Raw genomic sequence first — 19,267 nt, forward strand, 5'->3', positions numbered from 1 at the left:
GGGGAGAGGAAGAAGTGGGAACTGGGATTGGGTCTAGACGGGGGAATTAAAGCTGGGGTTATTCCGAGGAGTTTGGAAATGAATCACACCCCCTTTTCCCAATTAGATGGAGTGGTTATCACCTTCCATGGTGCCCTTTCTTATAGAAAGAAGAACTTGCTTGCGATTTAGCTTTGGCTGCCTAGAGAATTGAGCTCAGTGTTAATTACTTGACTAATACAGATTCATCTGAGGGGGGACAGGACACGCTAATGGGTCTTAGCATTCCGCTCACCCGGCAAGCAGGATGTGGAAAGGGCACTAGCCCTGTTTTGGGGGGCCGGCTTGCTCCTGCTTCATATGAAGTGGGGGCAGTCCTCGAAGAGCTTGGTCTGGCCTAGGTCCCTGTAGGTTGAGCTCTCTCTCTCCTTTGCCATCCTCAGTGGGGTCTCGAGTCCCCCTCCAGGTGAGAGCGGCGGAAGCAGCGGCTATCGAGTTTGGATGGCTTTGGCCCAGGCCTGGAAGTGCCACTGAGGCGCAGGGTTGAGGTGGGGCACTCGTTTGGGCATCCACCCGAACAAATTTCGGGGGGTTTCCAGGTATCTGCATTATTGGCTACCTGCATGGCTAGGCTTGGATTCATAAGTCGTGGAGGTGTGCTTGTGTGTATGTGTGTGGGTGGGTGTGTGTTCTTGTGTGTGTATGTGTGTAGTTAGAGAGCTTGTTTGTTGGCAAGTGATTGATAGGAAGACTTTTGTACTCCTTTGTACTAATTCGATCTGGGTTTTTTTTGCAGGTTTAATCTTGCTGTTTTACCTAGTCTTCTATGGATTCCTAGCTGCACTCTTCACCTTCACAATGTGGGTCATGCTTCAGACGCTGAACGATGATACTCCCAAGTATCGGGATCAGATTTCCAGCCCAGGTAATGGGATTGCAATTTAATGTACAGATTAGGAGCTGGCTCAGGTTCTGGATCTGGGAACTGCCCGGCGGGTGGTGGTTTTTTGAATGTGCCGACTCTTCCGTAGGATTCCACTGCATATGAAACAGAAGTGAGCATTGAGAATTTCTTTTTACTGATGTGTTATCTGATGTGTTTATGTGTTAACTGACATAAGTTGTGAATTGTGTAAATAGGCCATATTTCCTTTTTTCTATAAGAAGTCCTCCATGCTTGAAAGACTTTTCATGTTAGAAATTGATGAATGTAAAATAACTAAGCAGAATGAATGGCGTATTCATTCACTGTCGTAATTATTCAGCGCCTACTTTGTGTAAAGCACTACGCCAAGTGCTTGGGAGAGTACAGTATAACAATAAGGAGACACATTCCATGCCCACAAAGAGCTTACAGTCTAGAGGGTGAGACAGAGATTAATGTGAATAAGTAATAATACTAATAATAGCGGTATTTGTTAAGCGCTTACTATGTGCCAAGCAGTGTTCTAAGCTCTAGGGTAGATACAAGGTGATCAGGTTGTCCCACGTGGGGCTGACAGTTTTCATCCCCATTTTACAGATGAGGTAATTGAGGCACAGAGAAGTGAAGTGGCTTGCCCAAGGCCACAGAGCAGACAAGTGGGGGAGGTGGGATTAGAACCTAAATAAATTACAAATATGTACATAAGTGCTGTGGGCCTGGTTGATAGGGGACAGGCCAGGGACTCAGAAGGACTTGGGTTCTTATCCCAGCTCCCACTTGTCTGCTATGTGACCTCTTTGACCCTGGCTTGTCACTTAACTTCTTTGCCTCAGTTGTAAAATGGGGATTATTACTATTATCATTATAGTGGTATTTAAGTGCTTACAGTGTGCCAGGTTCTGTACTAAGCGCTGGGGTGGATACAGTCAAATGGGGTTGGGCATAGTCCCTGTCCCTCAAGGGGCTCATGGTCTCAGTGCCCATTTTACAGATGAGGTAATTGAGGCCCAGAGAAGTGAAGTGAGTTTCCCAAGGTCACACAGCAGACAAGTGGCAGAACTGGGATTAGAACTCATGACCTTCTGACTCCTAGGTCCGTGCTCTATCCACTACGATTAAGACTGAGAGCCCCATGTGGGACATGACCCCAGTACTTGGCACATAGTAAGCACTTAAATACCATTTAAAAAAATTATATTTAACCTGCCCTTCTCTCACCAAGTAATCGCCTTGGGATAGCATTTTACCATACATTTGTGATCTAGTTAATAGGAAAATATCAACTAGGAGGATTTTAAAACTGCAGTGATCAATAGCCAGGTCATCTGCTGAAATGGAAAGGCATGATGGGTGAAGATACCAAGAGAACCCAAGACTGGAAGCATATGCAATTATTTCAAACTCATCGACTCCCACTTCAAACTCCTCTCCAGGAAGAATAACCCTTTGGGGGTACCCACTAAGATTTGCTATTTTTTTTATGGTATTACGTGCTTACTATGAGCCAGGCACTGTACTAAGTTGGGGTGAGTACAAAGTAATTGGGTCAGATACAGTCCCTGACCCACATAGGGCTTACAGTCTTAACCCCATTTTATAGAGGAAGTAACTGAGACACAGAGATGTAAAATGACTTGCCCAAGGTCACAAAACAGATAAGTGGCAGAGCTCAAGATTAAAACCCAGGTCCTCCAACCCCGGGCCCATGCTCTTTTCACTGAGCCGTGCTACTATTGTCCTGGTTGCTTACCTGCCTTAGTGCTGCTGTTGGGGTAACCAGAAATTCATTCATTCAGTCAGTCGTATTTATTGAGTGCTTACTGTGCACAGAACTGTACTAAGCGCTTGGAATGTACAATTCGGCAGTAGATAGAGGCAATCCCTACCCAACAACGGACTCATAGTCTAGAAGGGGGAGACAGCAAAACAAGTAGACAGGCATCAATACCATCAAATTAAATAAATAAGATCATAGATATATACACATCATTAATAAAATAAAAGAGTAATAAATTATACATTAGAGTAATTAATAAAATAGAGTAATAAATATGCACAACTACACAAGTGCTGTGGGCAGGGGAAGGGGGAAGAGCAATGGGGAGGAGGAGCAGAGGGAAAGGGAGGGCTCAGTCTCGGAAGGCCTCCTGGAGGAGGGCTTTGAACAGGGGAAGAGTTAGTTTGGCGGATGTGAGGAGGGAGGGCGTTCCAAGTATAAGGTAGGACGTGGGCGGGACAGGCAAGAACGAGGCGCAGTGAGGAGGTTAGCGGCGGCGGAGGAGCTGAGTGTGCGGGATGGGCTGTAGAAGGAGAGAAGGAGGTGAGGTAGGAGGGGGGCAAGGTGATGGAGAGTTTTGAAGCCAAGAGTGAGGAGTTTTTGCTTCATGCAAAGGTTGATAAGCAACCACTTGAGATTTTTGAATAGGGGAGTGACATGCCCAGAACTTTTTGCCACACAGACCATATATCGTGCAGAAGGGAGGGCTCCCCGCAAGTGAAGTCCTCCCCCTGTCAGCAGGAGAACGGGGAGTCTCAGGGAGCCATATTTGACATACCATCCTGCAGACCACTATATTTTACAGTTCTGAGGTAGTGTAAAGATGTGCACCAGTGAAAGATAGAACACTTGCTGGTGGCTTCTACTATCCCAACCCCACCCAGAACTTCCCAACCTAAAAGCAGGATTCCCTGAACCTCTACGAACTTGCATAAAATACTGGCACTAAAAAAAAGGAAAAAAGGAAAAGCTTTGCCCCACAGGATGTTAAGCTGCCTGTATGTATACGGATGGAGCAAGCCAAAATCCTGCTTCAGGCCTAATCAAGGGCTTGAAACCTGCTGGGCTTCACTTGGCAATCCGTCCTCCTGGAGTAGCACTTGGGAGGCTTGTCTTTGCAGAATGCTAGGGAGGGAGGTAGTGATTGGGATATGACACGTATGCCTACTTCTGATTGCCAAGAATGGTAGTTAAGACATCCAAAAGCTGCATTTTTACTCACTAATTGAAGCATTCCCCCTCCCTGAATCCTTTCCCCATCATGGCTGGAAAATAGCAAAATCTACTACAAAGCCGCTGCTCCCTTTCTGGAAAAGTATTAGTAAGCATTGAGATTCCCCTGCAGGGAGTAGGAGATAAGGAAATCATGGACAGTCTACAGTCCAGACAATCCTATTCTTAATTTTCGGCTCCCTTATTAGATTGTAAACTGCATGAGAGCAGGAAACATCTGTCATGCTTCTGTACTCAAGTGCTACTATTTGATTGTTATTCAGCCCCTGGCTAATAAAACGTCTGTAATGGGACCCAGCTTTCCCTCTAGACTTAAAGCTCGTTGTGGGCAAGGAACATGTCTGCTAACTCTGTTGTAGTGTACTCTCCCAAGCACTTACTACAGTGCTCTGCACATAGTAAGTGCTCAGTAAATACCATTGATTGATAAAGAAACTGGAGGGCCCCCTTTTAATGTTATGGTTAGCAGGGAATGTATCTGTTAACTCTGTTATATTGTACTCTCCCAAGCGCATATGAAGTCCTTTGCACACAAGTGTTCAGTAAATACGGTTGATTAGCGGTGTGACAGAGCTGAAATCATGCCCTTGAGCTGGCTAGAAGGGGGACAGAGAGGAGAGAGATGCACACATTTTTTTCTTTTTCTCTTTCCTTTTGCCTTCACACACCAACATACCACCTCCTGGCTTCTCTCAGTTCAGGACTGGTTGGCATTTTGAGCCAACCAGTCAAGCCCTTTCTTCCTTTTCTCCTTTTCTTACTCAGTCCCAGAGACTTTCTCTCACCGAGCCCACATTTGCAGGCTTTGGTCTGAGCTCAGGGAGGATGTATCATGTCCAGGGGATCTCTGGGATTTAGGGTGGCTAAGAACGCTTATTCAACTTGGTTCCTACTCTGTCTTTTCTGAACATTCCAAAGAATGGGAAGCAGCATGGCCTAGCAGAAAGAGCATAGGCCTGGCAGTCAGAAGATCTGGATTCTAATTCCAGCTCCTCTACTTGTCTGCCATGTGACGTTGAGCAAGTCAAGCTGAGTCTGTGCCGCAGCTCAGCTCTAAGATCTGAATTTTTACCTACCCCAGTGCTTAGATGAGTCTCTGGCACATAGTAAGTGCTTAATAAATATCATATTTTAAAAAATATTAAGAAAGGACTCAAAGGTAGAGAGGAGAGCCCCTGAGGTATCATTAGAGAGGAGAAAAAGAAATATTATTAGCCATTCCGCATGTTTGAAGTTGTAATGATGAAAAACTCTGCTGCCATTATTGTGACATCCACAGTCAATCTCAGAAGAGCATGGTTTTTTTCAAGAATATTGGTGGCACAGTGAACCCAGGTGTTCCTAAAATAAATTAAATTACATTGGAAACTCAATTACCCAAATGAACAGGTCTGAAAATTCTTGGAAGAAGAATCATTTGGCTTAGAAAATGGCTGTCATTTAGTTCTGTTAGCTATTTTGATCCCATTATGGTGCCTGGCCAACTCTTGGTAATGCAGGTATTGATTGTTTATTGCCTTTGTTTCTCCTTTCCTTCATGGACCAGGTCTGGATGAATCAGGCAGTAATTACTATTCTTGTTGGACTCTCCTGAGAGTTTAGTTCAGTGCTTGACACACAGTAAGTGCTCAGTAAATACCACAATATTTAGATGGGAGCCTCAGTTCTGTGTAGTATAGATGTAGTTTGCCTTGCTTTCCCTACCTCTGGCCATTTCATTACTTAGTAAAAAATAGTAAAGGAGCCACATTTTGCCTGTGTGACAGAGAACTGGACAGGGTTAGAGATGGACAGACATCAGGGCATCTGTCCTTTCTTTGCCCTGTTTCTATTTGACCTAGAACTCTGGTGCCAATCAATGCTATTTAGTGTGTGCAGGGCACTGTGCTAAGCGCTTGGGGGAATAGAGTAGTAGCTAGAGTTTGTAGATACGTTCCCTGCCCACAAGGAGCTTACTGCTGCCTCTCCCTGTCCTGGCAGTAGCAACCGAATTTGTGGGTTTTGCGGACCATTGTGCCATGAATCACTTCTACAGGGGTTGGGGGAGTGGGTTCCTGTCCTCTGCCCGCCCTCCCCACAGGAATTTTGGACATCCCGTCTTCCTCCTTCAATGCAACATTGGGGCTAGAAGTGCAGCAGTTGGCAGTCATGAGCTGTGGGATGTTGCTCTTTAGTCTTCCCAGTTTGTTGCCTCCTTGGGACTGTCTTCTCAGACTGTCAAAGGCAGGTGCCCAATAAAAGAGGGCAAGAATGGAGAGGAATTTCTAATGTTTATATCTCTCCTCTCCCCCTACCCACAAATATTTCTCTCCCCTAGGGCATTTGCACAAACTCTCTACTCATCTCTTTAGCAAATCACTTAGTGAGCTTCAGCCTCCTTGGGATAATCTCCTAATTTGTTCTCTAAAACCTTTTTATGGCTTGATCCTGGGAGCCCTCTGACACTTAGAAAATTAGTGTCATCATCATAGTCATTGTCAGTAGCATTTGTTGAGTGCCTGCTGTGTGCAGAGCACTGTACTAATTGCTTTGAAATAGGCAGAGCACTGTACTAAGTGTTTTGAAGCCTGCAGAGCACTGTACTAAGTGCTTCAGAGAGTACACAAGAGTTAGGAAATAGGATTCTTTCCCTAGGATTTGACAATCTAGTAGCGGGGAGACACACTAAATTACAGTTAGGGGGAATAAATAAAATATGAGTGATATACAGATGTACTTTAGGGCTTCACTGGCGGTGATAAATTGACAGTTGATACAAGGTGGGAAGATCAGAGATTAATCAGGGAAGCCCTCCTGGAAAAGGTTTTTTAAGATGGAGGGAAGTGTGAACCGTAGATCAGTCCATCAGTGGTATTTATTGAGCACTTACTGTGTGCGGAGCACTGTACTAAGTGCTTGGGAGAGAACAGTATATTAGAGTTGGTAGACATGTTCCCTGCCCACAGCGAGCTTTAGGAGGAGATGGAAGTCCCAGGCAGTTGGGAAAACAAGAAGAGCATCAGTTATCTCTTTTTGACCTACGTCAGCCAGGTCCCAGTGTGCTGGTTACTAAACTTGAACTGGTTTGAGATATGGGACGGTGTTTTCTTTTGTGGCTGAACAGGTAGATGAGGTTTTCAGTGTATATCATTTTAGTAGAAATTTTAAAGCACATTGAACTGGTGAGTAATGTTCATTTGTTTGGGTGTTTGAGCTACCTTCCACTTGCTCTCCTAACTGTTGATAACCAGCCATATTTATTGACCAGTGACTATGTGCAGAGTGCTTGGGAGAGAGTACCGTGCTGTAAGTAGGCACAATTCCTCTGGTCAGGGAGCTTAGAGCCATGGATGTTGTCATTAAGACCCTCAGATTAGAGGATGAAGGCGTGCAGTTGTGCAGGCATAAGTAAAAATAATAATAGTGGTATTTGTTAAAAGAAGTAGCATGGTTTAGTGGAAAGAGCGCAGGCTTGGGAGTCAGAGGACGTGGGTTCTAATCCCGCCTCCGCCACCTGTCTGCTGTGTGACCTTGGGCAGGTCACTTCTGTGCCTCAGTTACCTCATCTGTAAAATGGGGATTAAAATTGTCAGCCCAATGTGGGACAGCCTGATTACCCTTTATCTACCCCATCATCATTATTATTATTATTATTACCAGGCACTGTACTAAGGCTTGGGGTGGATATAAGTAAATCGGATTGAACACAGCCCCTGTCCCACGTGGGACTCAATCTTCACCCCCATTATACAGATGAAGTAAGTGAGGTACAGAGAAGTGAAGTGACTTGCCCAAGGTAACACAGGAGATGTGTCGGAGCCAGAATTAGAACCCATTACCTTATGAGTCCCAGGCCCGTGCTCTTTTCACTATACCATGCTTCTTCTCCAAGTGCATAGTGTTGTAAGAGGTATGGAGTGGTAGTGTTATAATGGTTTGGGCAATAAAACCAGAGAAGAAGAATGGTTTGGGTGCTTCATGTTTCGGCTATGAATTTCTTTTACTCTGGGGCCTACTTTAGCCCGTAATGACCTGGCCACATACGTTATTGATCAGATGAAAACAGGCGCGATCTCCCTAAAATCTCCCTATCACCTTTCCAGACCCTTCCTTCTCCTGCCCTCTCTTGGACTCTCCCATCTTTGCCAGCTGTATCTCAAGGAGCTCTCCTGCCTCCTATCAAAATCCATCCCTCCGCACCTTCTCAAAATATTTGCGTTCTCCCTTCCCTGACCACAGTCTTCAATCATTCATTTTCCAATGGCTTCTTCCCCACTGTTTGAACATGTTCATGCATCCCCTATCCTTAAAGAACCCTCCCAAGACCCCATGGCTACCTCCAGTTATTGCCCCATCTCCCTTCTACCTTTCCTCTCCAAACTCCTTGAGCAAATTTTCTCCACCTGCTGCCTCCACTTCTGCTCCTCCAATTCTCTCCTTGACCACATCCAATCTGACTGACTTCTGCCCCATTCCCTCCATGGAAACTGACCTCTCTGAGGTCACCAGTGACCTCCTTCCCACCAAATTCAATGGCCTCTAGACCATCCTAATCCTCCCAGACCTCTCAGCTGCCTTTGACACTGTGGACCACCCCCGTCTCCTGGAAATGTTAATCAACCTTGACATCACTGACACTTTCCTCTCAGGTTTTCCTTCTATCTCTGTAACTGCTTCTTTTCAGGTTCTTTCACAGGCTTCTCCTCTCCTTCCCACCCTCTAATTGTGGGAGTTCTTAAGGCTCAAGTCTGGGTCCCCTTCTCTTCTCCATCTGCACCCACTCCCTTGGAGAACGCATTCACTCCCACAGCTTCAACTACCATCTCTACATGGATGATTCCTAAATCTGCATTGCCAGTCCTGAACCCTCTCTTTTTTTTGGCAGTCTCGCATTTCCTCCTGCTTTTAGGACATCTCTACTTGGTTGCCCCACCAAGGACTCAGATTTAACATGTCCAAAACAGAATTCCTCACCATCGTACCCAAACCCTCTTCTCCCTCTGCCTAGTGGACAGCCTGGTTTAGTGGAAAGAGCACAGGCCTGGGAATCAGAAGAACCTGGGTTCTAATCCTGGCTCTGCCACTCGTCTGCTATGTGACTTTGGGCAAGTTACTTAAAATCTGTGCCTCGGTTCCCTCATCTGTAAAATAGGATTAAGACTGTGAGCCCAATGTGGGACAGGGACTTTGTCCAACTTGACTATCTTGTATGTACCCCAGCGCTTAGAACGGTGTATGGAACTTTTGAGTGCTTAACAAGTGCCACAATTGCTATTATGAATTATTATTTCCCATCATTTTACACAACACCACTGTCTCTCTCATTCAACCCACATATTCAATCTGTCGTCAAATCCCTTAGACTCTCCCTTTCCAACCCCTCTAGTGCTGATCCAAGCACTTATTCTATCCCGCCGTGACTACTGAATCAGTTTCCTCATGGACTTCCCTGACTCTCATCTCTCTTCACTTCAGTCCATACTTCATTCTGCTGCCTGGATCATTTTTCTACAAAAACATTCATTCCATGTCTCCCCACTCCTCAAGAACCTCCAGTGGTGGCTCACCCACCTCTTCATCAAACTCCTTATCGTCTGCTTTAAAGCACTCAATCAACCCGTCCCTTCCTATCTTACCTTGCTGATTTCCTACTACAATCCAGTCTGCATATTTCACTCCTACAATGCCAACCTACTTTGTGCCTTGTTCTTGTTTCTTTCTATCTCTCTCTCTCTCTCTCTCTCTCTCTCTCTCTCTCTCTCTCTCTCAATATTTAAGCACTTACTATGTGCCAGGCACTGAACTAAGCACTAGGGTAGATATAAGCTAGTCAGGTTGGGCACAGTCTCTGTTCCCAATGGGCTTCACAAATCTCATCCCCATTTTACAGATGAGGTAACTTAGGCACAGAGAACTTAAGTAACTTGCCCAAGGTCACACAGCAGACATGGCCGAGCTGGGGTTTAGAACCCAGGTCCTTCTGACTCCCAGGCCTGTGCTGTATCCACTAGACCATACTGCTTCAGCTTCTGAGTAATAATGTTGGTATTTGTTAAGTGCTTACTATGTGCCGAGCACTGTTCTAAGCACTGGGGTAGACACAGGGGAATCAGGTTGTCCCACGTGGGGCTCACAGTCTTAATCCCCATTTTGCAAATGAGGTAACTGAGGCACAGAGAAGTTAAGTGACTTGCCCAAAGTCACACAGCTGACAAGTGGCTGAGCGGGGATTCGAACCCGTGACCTCTGACTCCAAAGCCCATGCTCTTTCCACTGAGCCACGCTGAGTAGAGCACAGGCCAGGGAGTCAGAAGGTGATGGGTTCTAATCCCGGCTCCTCAACATGACCGCTGGGTGACCTTGGGCAAGTCACTTCACTTCTCTGGGCCTCAGTTACCTCATTTGTAAAATGGGGATTAAGAGTGTGAGGCTTGTGTGGGACAGAGATTGTATCCAACCTATCTTGTCTCTATCCCAGCGCTTAGAACAGTGCTTGACCCAAAGTAAGGGCTTAATAAATTCCACAATTATTATTGTCATTATTAGCTCGCTACCAGCCACTTTCTCATGTCCTCCCTTTGGCCTGGAACTCCCTCCCCCATTATATACGACAGACCACCACTCTCCCCTACCTTCAAAGCCTTATTAAAATCGTCTCTTTCAAGAAGCCTTCCCCATCTAAGCCCTCATTTCCCCTACTCCCTCTCCCTTCTGCATCTCCTATACACTTGGATATGAACCATTTAAGCACTTGATATTCACCCCACCCTCAGCCCCACAGCACTTAATCCATATCTATAAATTTATTTTAATATCTGTCTCCCCCTCTAAGCTGTTAGCTCATTGTGGGCAGGGAACAAATCTACCTCTTCTAGTAGTATTGTACTCTCCCGAGCATTTATTACGGTGCTGTGCAAACCATAAGCATTCAATAAATAATGTGTATACATTAGTCTTCTCTGGAGAGCAGGTAAAGTGCATTAATGCCTTTTTTTAACCATGATTATTCGTTTTATGCTTTATATGAATGCTGTTTTGTTTTTGTCACTTTCTACTTGCAGTTTATGTCTTCTTCCTGGCTGAATACCTTAAAACTAAAAGCCAAACAAAATTCTTGAAGCATATGCAGTGGACAGTGTTGGTTAGCAGTTTTATTTTTATGTTCAATAATGCAAAAATTCATTGGTGATTTTGTGATAATTGACTTAGCTTGGAGGATTTGTGGGCAGGATACCAATCAAATCTAAATGATTTTAAAATTTTGATATGAAGCTCATCGTGAATGTGATTGAGGCACTTTTGTGACATTAACAGACTTTTCTACCAATTTACAAGCATCTGATTCAGGTTAGCTAAGAATCTTGTTTAGTAACTCAGCCATGCAAACAAAACAAGTCCCAAATTGGTTTGGTTCTAACAGAAATAAATTTGGGCAAGTAAAAATTTTAGTGAAAATCTAAACATAGGATCCCTATCACTTTTCTAGTTATGAACTTTTAAAACATTGAATTCACCACCACTGTTTAAGTATGGTAAAACCTTGTATGCTCACTGTGGGGAGGAAACATGTCTACCAGCTTAGATTGAGCCCTTCTGTGGGACAGGGAACCAACTCTGTTATATTGTACTCTGCCAAGCATTTAGTACAGTGCTCTGCACAAAGTAAGTACTTAATACTATTGACTGATTGTTAAAAGTATAGCCCCAAGTTAAAAGTCAGTGGGAACTAGTGAGCTACCTCCTCAAGTTGTGACATTTGGGAAGGTTTTTTTTTGACAGTTGTGAATAATAAATGCCTTTCTTTAAAGGGGGAGTATTTAAGCTTACGTTTGTCATAAGCATATGGTTCAAATCAAAGCTTATAAAAACAAATTTCATTTCCACAATAACTGAACATGAATTTTCTCGGTAACTAAGATGGTCACGGGATTATTGGATCGTGCCACGTGTCTCTGATATAAATGGGACAGCTTTCGCACATGGCTTTGGTCAGCTGCATTTAATACGATCCAGTACTGAGCACAGGCTAAAGGCCCTTGGACTCTCGGCCAGCATTTGGATTCCCTCCCACGCTGGGAATCACAGCTCAGTCAGTAACTTCCTTGCTCTTGCCATGTATTGAACTGGGTAGTTCAATACTCTGTGGCAACAACCAAGATCAAAGAGTTGGCAATATCATGCACCATCTAGAGAAAAGCTGCTTGGCTGACAGTTGCTCCTACTTGCAGATGATTGACAATCCTTGTCGATGGTAGGACCCAAGTTAACACGGGAAGACATGGCCCAAGTTTTGTCTGTGCTTGCTGTCCAAAGCCGGGTGGCATGAGCACCTACTGAATGGCAGCCCAGTGCCACTGGCCTGTGGCACCTGGGGTTTTCGAGGGCTGAGAGGTCGTTTTCGCATCCTTCGGCACAGATGAAATAACCGATCCTGAACCCGTGTTTTTCTGAGGCTCAAGGCGGGGAGACATGTACGTGAAAATATCGGAAGGCAGAAACAACCTTTTAAATTAGTGAAAGGGATTAAACCGAATCAATCAGAGCACTGTACTAAACACCTGGTAGAGTACAATATAAGAGTTAGTGGACATGTTCGCTGCCCATAGTGAGCTGAATTAATTTGAGTTTAAAAGACTTGAAAAACTGGTAAGTATCTGACCTAGGATTTTTTTTATTGTTTTGATTAAGTGAATTGATCTCCAGGTCAGTTGACATTCATACTTCCCAGATTAAGCATAGAAATTGCCCTGTCACAGAGTGACTCTAAATATGAAATGAAATATACTTTGCCTTGGAATTTTCTGTTTGATCTCCATTCCAATTTTGGCAGGAATGCTTTACTTGATAATTATTCACCTGCTAAAAATGTTGAAGATTTGTACTGTATAAGTATATCAAATTCAGAGTATGTTGGTTGTCTGCTATGGTGTGCTGCAGATGAGTTAGCACCCTTAGGTGAGACGATGGATGTGGAAAGTGCCAGGTGAAATTTTCCAAAGCTGGTGGGGAGGAGGGTGGCAGGAGGTGCACTCTGCTGTAGATTATTCAATCAGTAATGTTGCTTTTTGCATGGAGCTTTATTAATGTTCTGAGTCTCAGAATCCCAACATTTGATTTCAGCAATTTAGAGTTGACTTAATTTAAAATGTATTCATTTGAAATTAGGTAATAAAGGTGACATTCCTCATTCATTTTGAAGATGCAATTTGCTTTTCGCTTTTCTGTGTTCTGCTTTAAAGGGAGTTAGGAAGAGGAGAGGTGATTTGTCTAATAATTTATTTTTCTCATTTTTTCTTTCCACTTTTAGGACTAATGATTTCACCAAAACCACACAGTGCATTGGAGTTTACATTCAATAAATCTGACCCTCAGACATATAATAGCTATGTCTTGGCTCTAAAAACTTTTCTACAATGTAAGTGGCTTGCATTTTATTAAGTGCTTTCAATCCTTGTTGAAGGGTTTGGTCGTGAATTTTATTAAAGCGAGACATGTTCAGCGGGGTGTATAACCATCTGACCATGGCTAGTTGGGTGTTACTTTGTGTCAGTTGGATCCAGCATAAGACTGGGATTAAGTCAAACAAGGTTGACTTTCCAAAGGGATAGTCCCTGTGTGTAAACTCTAACTCTGCTGGGACCTTTGAATTTTGAAAGGAAGAGCAGCAGAGATTGTCTTGGTCCTGCCTTTCAAAGGACACTTATCCCATGGGTAAGAATGCTATTATCTAAAACGGTGGAAAACTTTTGTTTCACAATCACTTGCTTGGTAGTAAGATGTAATTTACTGTGCCTTTATGGTGCCTTGCAAGATCAGGGGTTTTTTGTTTTTGGGTGGTTTTTTCTGGTTGGTTTTTTTTTTTAAACAAAGAGCAGCCTGAAGTTTCCACCTGGGTGAAGCATTGCATACTAGAGAAGCAGTGTGGCCTTCTGAATAGAGCATGAGCCTGGGAGATAGAAGGACCTGGATTCTAATTCCAGCTCCACCACTTGTCTGCTTTGTGATCTTGAGCAAGTCATTTCACTTCTCTGAGTTTGTTACCTCATCTGTAAAATGGGGCTAAAGGCTGTGAGCCCCGTGTGGGTCATGGACTGTGTCTATCCTGATGAGCGAATATCTCCCCCAGCACTTAGTACAGTGTCTGGCACACAGTAAGCGCTTAACAAATACCATTTTAAAAAGTTATCCTCTCTACTGATCAAAAGACTGGTGTAGAGACCCCTAGCTCACTTTTTCACTTTGACCGGACCCACCTTCTTCAAGTATTGCCAGTAGCTTCTGGCTCTTAACTCATCATCATCTCAAGCAATAATCTAGTGTTTCCAAGTGCCGGGTGGTAGATAGTGGATCTCGCTACAGCTAGACCACACATCCTCTCTAAATGCTACCTTGCCAAAGTCATTTACAGTAAAACATAGTGTGGAAAGTTCAGTAAAAGCAGAAAAACTTGTCTTAAACGTGTTCTCTCATTGCCATAAGTGAAGAAATTCCCTTCTGGGTGTACCTGTGTATGATAAGAGCGAAGCACACTGCGTCTCGACGAGAAGACCCTGGCAGTTGGGTTGCAGGGGTTCTAATGGCCAATGCCCATGTGGCCGAGCTGCACAGCTAAACAAAAGGGGAAAGTTTGTGCATTTAGGTTTTTTTCTTGTGGTTGAGATGTGCTTTCTATCCATTGATGTTCTAAGTAGAGAACAAAAAAAATCTTCTGAAAAAGATATAGTGGGTGGCCTGTCTCTTTTTTTAATCTCCAAACCAGTGATTGGTTCTCTCTGTGTAGACTGTGTTTCCTGGCAGGTGACTGTTGTTTTCCAGTCCTTTAGCCAGTAATGAACTAGCAGAACAACAACAATAATAATAATAGTCACTTAACTTCTCTGTGCCTCAGTTACCTCATCTGTAAAATGGGGTTTAACTGTGAGCCTCACGTGGGACAACCTGATTACCCTGTATCTCCCCCAGGGTTTAGAACAGTGCTCTGCACATAGTAAGTGCTTAACAAATGCCAACATCATCATTATTATTATTATTGTTGTTATTATTATTTGTTAAAACACTTTCTATGTGCCAAGCAGTGTACTAAGCAGGCTAAGTGTTAAGTGTTAAGCAGGCTGACTACAGATACAAGATAATCAGGTCAATGGGGCTCAGTCTAAATAGGTGGAAGAACAGGTATTAAATCCCCATTTTGCAGGTGAGGAAACTGAGGCCCAGAGAAGGGAAGTGACTTTCCCAAGGTCACATAGGCAGTTAGCGGACCCGGGATTAGAGTCCTAGTCCTCTGACTCCCAGGCCTGTGCTCTCTCCACTAGGCCATGCTGCTTCTCTAAATTTCCACCCTGCCCTTCACCCTTTCTGTAGTCATACTTGGTTCTAGCAGTAAAGTGAGAGTGAAAGGAAAAATCAAGATCTAGCTGCTTACCTCCATGATGAACTGTCTCTTGGCTGGCAGCAACCAGGCAGCGACGAATGTGGCCCTCCGGGATCTGTCGATAAATTTCAAGTTCATTTGCGGGAATTTTTGCTGCAGAGTTCGCACCCTGCCGGGAAAATTCCCCAAGGGGTAACTAGAAATTTGGAAGCAGCCCATGGGAAACTGCTGGGCCCACCTCCAATTTCCCCTCAGTCCTCCACTTCCCAGCCTGACAACCTTAATGGTAGAAACAGCCCAACATTAGCTTGAAAGCGTGGGGTGAGTTTAATGTTTTCCCATATCTGGGTGTGCTTGTGGACACTTTAATGGAGCTCACAGCTGCAGAAAAAGCTGCTGTTTTATTTGATGGTATTTAGCACTTGCTAAGTATCAAATGCTGTTCTAAAGCACTGGGCTGGCTTGAAGTGAATTAGATTGGACACAGTCCCTGTCCCGCATGGAGCTCAATGTCAAAGCAGGAGGGAAAATAGAAGAACTGAGGCCCAGAAAAGTGAAGTGACTTGCCCACGGTCACACAGCAAGCATTTGACAGAGCCGGGATTAGAATCCAGGCCCTCTGATTCCCAGGCCTATGCTCTTTCTACGACTAGGTCATGCTGCTTCATGCCCACAGTATTTAGTACAGTGCCTGGCACATAATAAGCGCTTAGCAAATGCCATCATTATTAGGATTTTATCTTCCAAGTTGCACATTGCTAACCCAGGCCTCCCCCCACCCCCACATTATTATTATGGTATTTGTTAAGTGCTTACTATGTGCCAAGTACTGTTCTAATAGTAATAATAACGATGATATTTGTTAAGGGCTTACCATGTTGGTATTTGTTAAGCGCTTACTATGTGCCAAGAACTGTTCTAAGCACTGGGTAGATACAAGGTCATTAGGTTGTCCCTCGTGGGGCTCACAGCCTTCATCCCCATTTTACAGATGGAGTAACTGAGGCACAGAGAAGTTAAGTGACTTGCCCAAAGTCACACAGCTAAGTGGCAGATCCGGGATTAGAACCCACGACCTCTGACTCCCAAGCCCAGGCTCTTTCCACTGAGCCGTGCTGCTTCTCCAATAATGTGCCAAACACTGTTCTAAGCAAAGGGGTAGATACAGGGTAATCAGGTTGCCCCACATGGGGCTCACAGTTTTAATCCCCATTTTCCAGATGAGGTAACTGAGGCACGGAGAAGTTAAGTGGCTCGCCCAAGGTCACACAGCAGACAAGTGGTGGAGCCGGGATTAGAACCGATGTCCTCTGAATCCCAATGCCCGTGCTCTTTTCCACTAAGCCAAGCTGCTTCACATAGACACACCTGAAGGAAGGAGCTCCCTGGAAGAGAAGGTATCTCCTTCCTGCCCGTCCATGGACAAATGGCCCCTTCAGGATACTGGTCCCAGCAGGTTGTTGGGGTCTGTGATCCCAGAGGCTAATGGGCCCCAGCTGTGCACTTTGGGGGTGTGGCCTGAGACCCTGTGCATCCAGCCCAAAAGTCGTCCCCCCAGGCATGCTGGGCTGTTGTTATTGCAGTTCCTTTTGTGGAAACAGAATGCGGAAAGGACTTGGAGCTCTACATGAGTGGAAATGTAACTCTAGCCCTGAACTGTCTGATTGATGGTGTTTGTCTGCCTGCGTGTTATCTAGCACCATGCGGACACACTGCCTTTTGTAATGTTTATTTTTTGATGATGCTTTTTAGCCTGCATATGTATATATTCGGAAATATCCCCCTCCGTTTTTTTTTGTAGCATATAATGATTCAAAGCAGAAGCAAAACATAGACTGTCCCGTCGGAGTGCTTTTTGAACAGAATTCCGGTCCTAAGAAGGCCTGTCGGTTTAACCAGACGCTGCTGGGACCTTGCTCTGGAATTAGTGATGGATCTTTTGGCTATTCTACAGGAGCCCCTTGTGTACTTGTGAAAATGAATAGAGTAAGTATATATTTAGCTTCGTTTGAGAGATCAATGAGGTTTTTTTAGTTATTTTTTTTTTGCCGATGTGAATTTTTTAAAGCTAAATCCTGTCTTTGGGATTTGTGTTTGTGTCATGAAGGCCGATAAAAATCAAGACCATTCTTTCAGAGATAAATAGCATCAGAAATACAGTGATTTAAACTATAGATTTGAATATTTTAGTATCCTCTCTGCTGTGTGTCAGTAAAGGGTTAGGCATATTAAGCTTAAAGATGTGTGTGTGTATGTGAGAGAGAGAGAGAGAGAAAAGTACAGGTGAGGGCTGGCCAGGGCATCAAGTTTCAAGGGCCCCCAAAAGTTCCTCTATGGCCCATGAAGAAGCCTCTCCCATCATTGTGCTTGTGGAGTCCCCCAGTCCTCCATACCCACCTGGGGACTTGGGCAAAATGGTTCTCCCAACTTAATCGCAGGCTGGTTTTTGCATCCTCAGCCAGTTCAGACCTGTGTGAGAAGGCCCTCGGCCCTGAGATTGAGTTCTTTCAATGGGAGTGTTAGGTGACCGTCGAAGAGGCTAATGAGACTTGAAAAATATTCTCCTCTCCAAATCTGAGGGGAGGTCGTATCCAGAATTTGAACAGTTTATGTTAAGCAGGCCGGCTACAGAGTGAGAGCAGAGCAGTAATTTTAGCTCTGTGCCCTGCCCCACCGACGAACTGGTCATTTTTTTTAGCATGTGTAAAAGCCCAACATTGTTACCCAAGGAAAGATGTAGAGGCCAAAGGAATGAACCGAAGCCCTACAGTTCTCATTTCTGTAGTGCACGAGGCCCGTGGCCCAGAATCTGGCCCTAGCAGACTTTCAGTGTTTTTCTTCTCAATCCCAGAAGGGAAATACAGGGTGGAAATAATTGAGCATATGTTGAGCATTCACTTTTGGGCTAACGATCTGAAAGCTCTCAGGTAGTCTTACTGGGCTGGAAGTTCTTGAAGGTGGCGGTATAGAAGCTGTTGCTATCGATGCTTCTGGGCAGAGCAGGGCTTCTGTCCTGTCTGGGCTGAAAGAAGTGGTGGGGAGAATCCTTCTCCCCATCCCCCAGCCAGAACTCTACCCCTGAGGTGGGAGGGGACGGTCAGCCCATGGGACGCTGGAGGGGCCGGAGCCAACTCGAAACCGGAGGGTAGGGCAGGCGGAATGACCCGGTAGGGAGAGATTGGTGGGGAATTTAACAATTGATTTCTCAAGTGCATAGGAAAGCTGGTTGAACCGTTTTTCGGTATCAGATGAGAATTAATGGTAATTTTCTTTAACCCCAGATAATTGGATTAAAGCCTCAAGGGAAACCACAGATAAACTGTCTTGCTAAGGTTAGTATCCCATTCAAGATAAACATGTGGCTCTTCCTCAAGCCTATTAATTCCTTTGAAATATTTGTTCAATCTAATTGAGAGCTTATGCATGCTTTTTTGTCTCAGCTACACCCTGTTATTCCAAACTGTCCACGGTTTTCCCAATTGTCTGCTTAACCATTGAATGGCTAATTTCCCACCCCTCTGATTTAGTCGTTTGAATGTTTTTGATATTGGTATGATGACGGTTTCTTTACCTCCTTAAAGTGGTTTGGAGATTTTCATTCTTTCTTCATGTTTTGTTGCTGTGATTCGATAGACACTCTCTTTAACCTGGTTCATTTACAAATTTTGTTTGGGCACTCAACTTCATAGTTGAGGGTCCGTTTTCTAGCTTCCATCTCATCTCTGTGTTATTTTCTTTCCATGCTGCAAATTCAACTTTAAATTAATCCATTTGGGATGGGTAAGAGTAAGAGGAGGAACCGAGTAGTTGCCATGTTAAATCCTGCATGTAAAATTGTGACTGATACACAATTTATAATACACAGAATAACCCCAAATACTAACATTCCATTTGTAGTTGCTGCATAGCTCACAGGTGTGTTGAATGTGAGATGGTGTTTCTCCTAGTTTTAAGTTCAAGCTTGGTATCCATTTTTAATGCTTGCATAGTTCCTTTAAACAAA

The 19,267-nt window shown here is 44.3% G+C and overlaps 1 protein-coding gene across 1 annotated transcript in view; it reads left to right on the forward strand.

Moving 5' to 3' along the window:
* ATP1B3 (ATPase Na+/K+ transporting subunit beta 3) overlaps positions 1-19,267 on the forward strand; it is a 48,747-nt gene that overhangs the window by 24,243 nt on the left and 5,237 nt on the right. The window contains exons 2-5 of the mRNA XM_029064244.2: positions 776-904; positions 13,201-13,308; positions 17,066-17,250; positions 18,546-18,596. Coding sequence (XP_028920077.1) covers positions 776-904; positions 13,201-13,308; positions 17,066-17,250; positions 18,546-18,596 — 473 coding nt within the window. The remainder of the gene's footprint in view (positions 1-775; positions 905-13,200; positions 13,309-17,065; positions 17,251-18,545; positions 18,597-19,267) is intronic.

This window comes from Ornithorhynchus anatinus, chromosome 1, assembly GCF_004115215.2.
Source record: "Ornithorhynchus anatinus isolate Pmale09 chromosome 1, mOrnAna1.pri.v4, whole genome shotgun sequence".
In the NCBI taxonomy this organism is placed as follows: Eukaryota; Metazoa; Chordata; class Mammalia; order Monotremata; family Ornithorhynchidae; genus Ornithorhynchus; species Ornithorhynchus anatinus.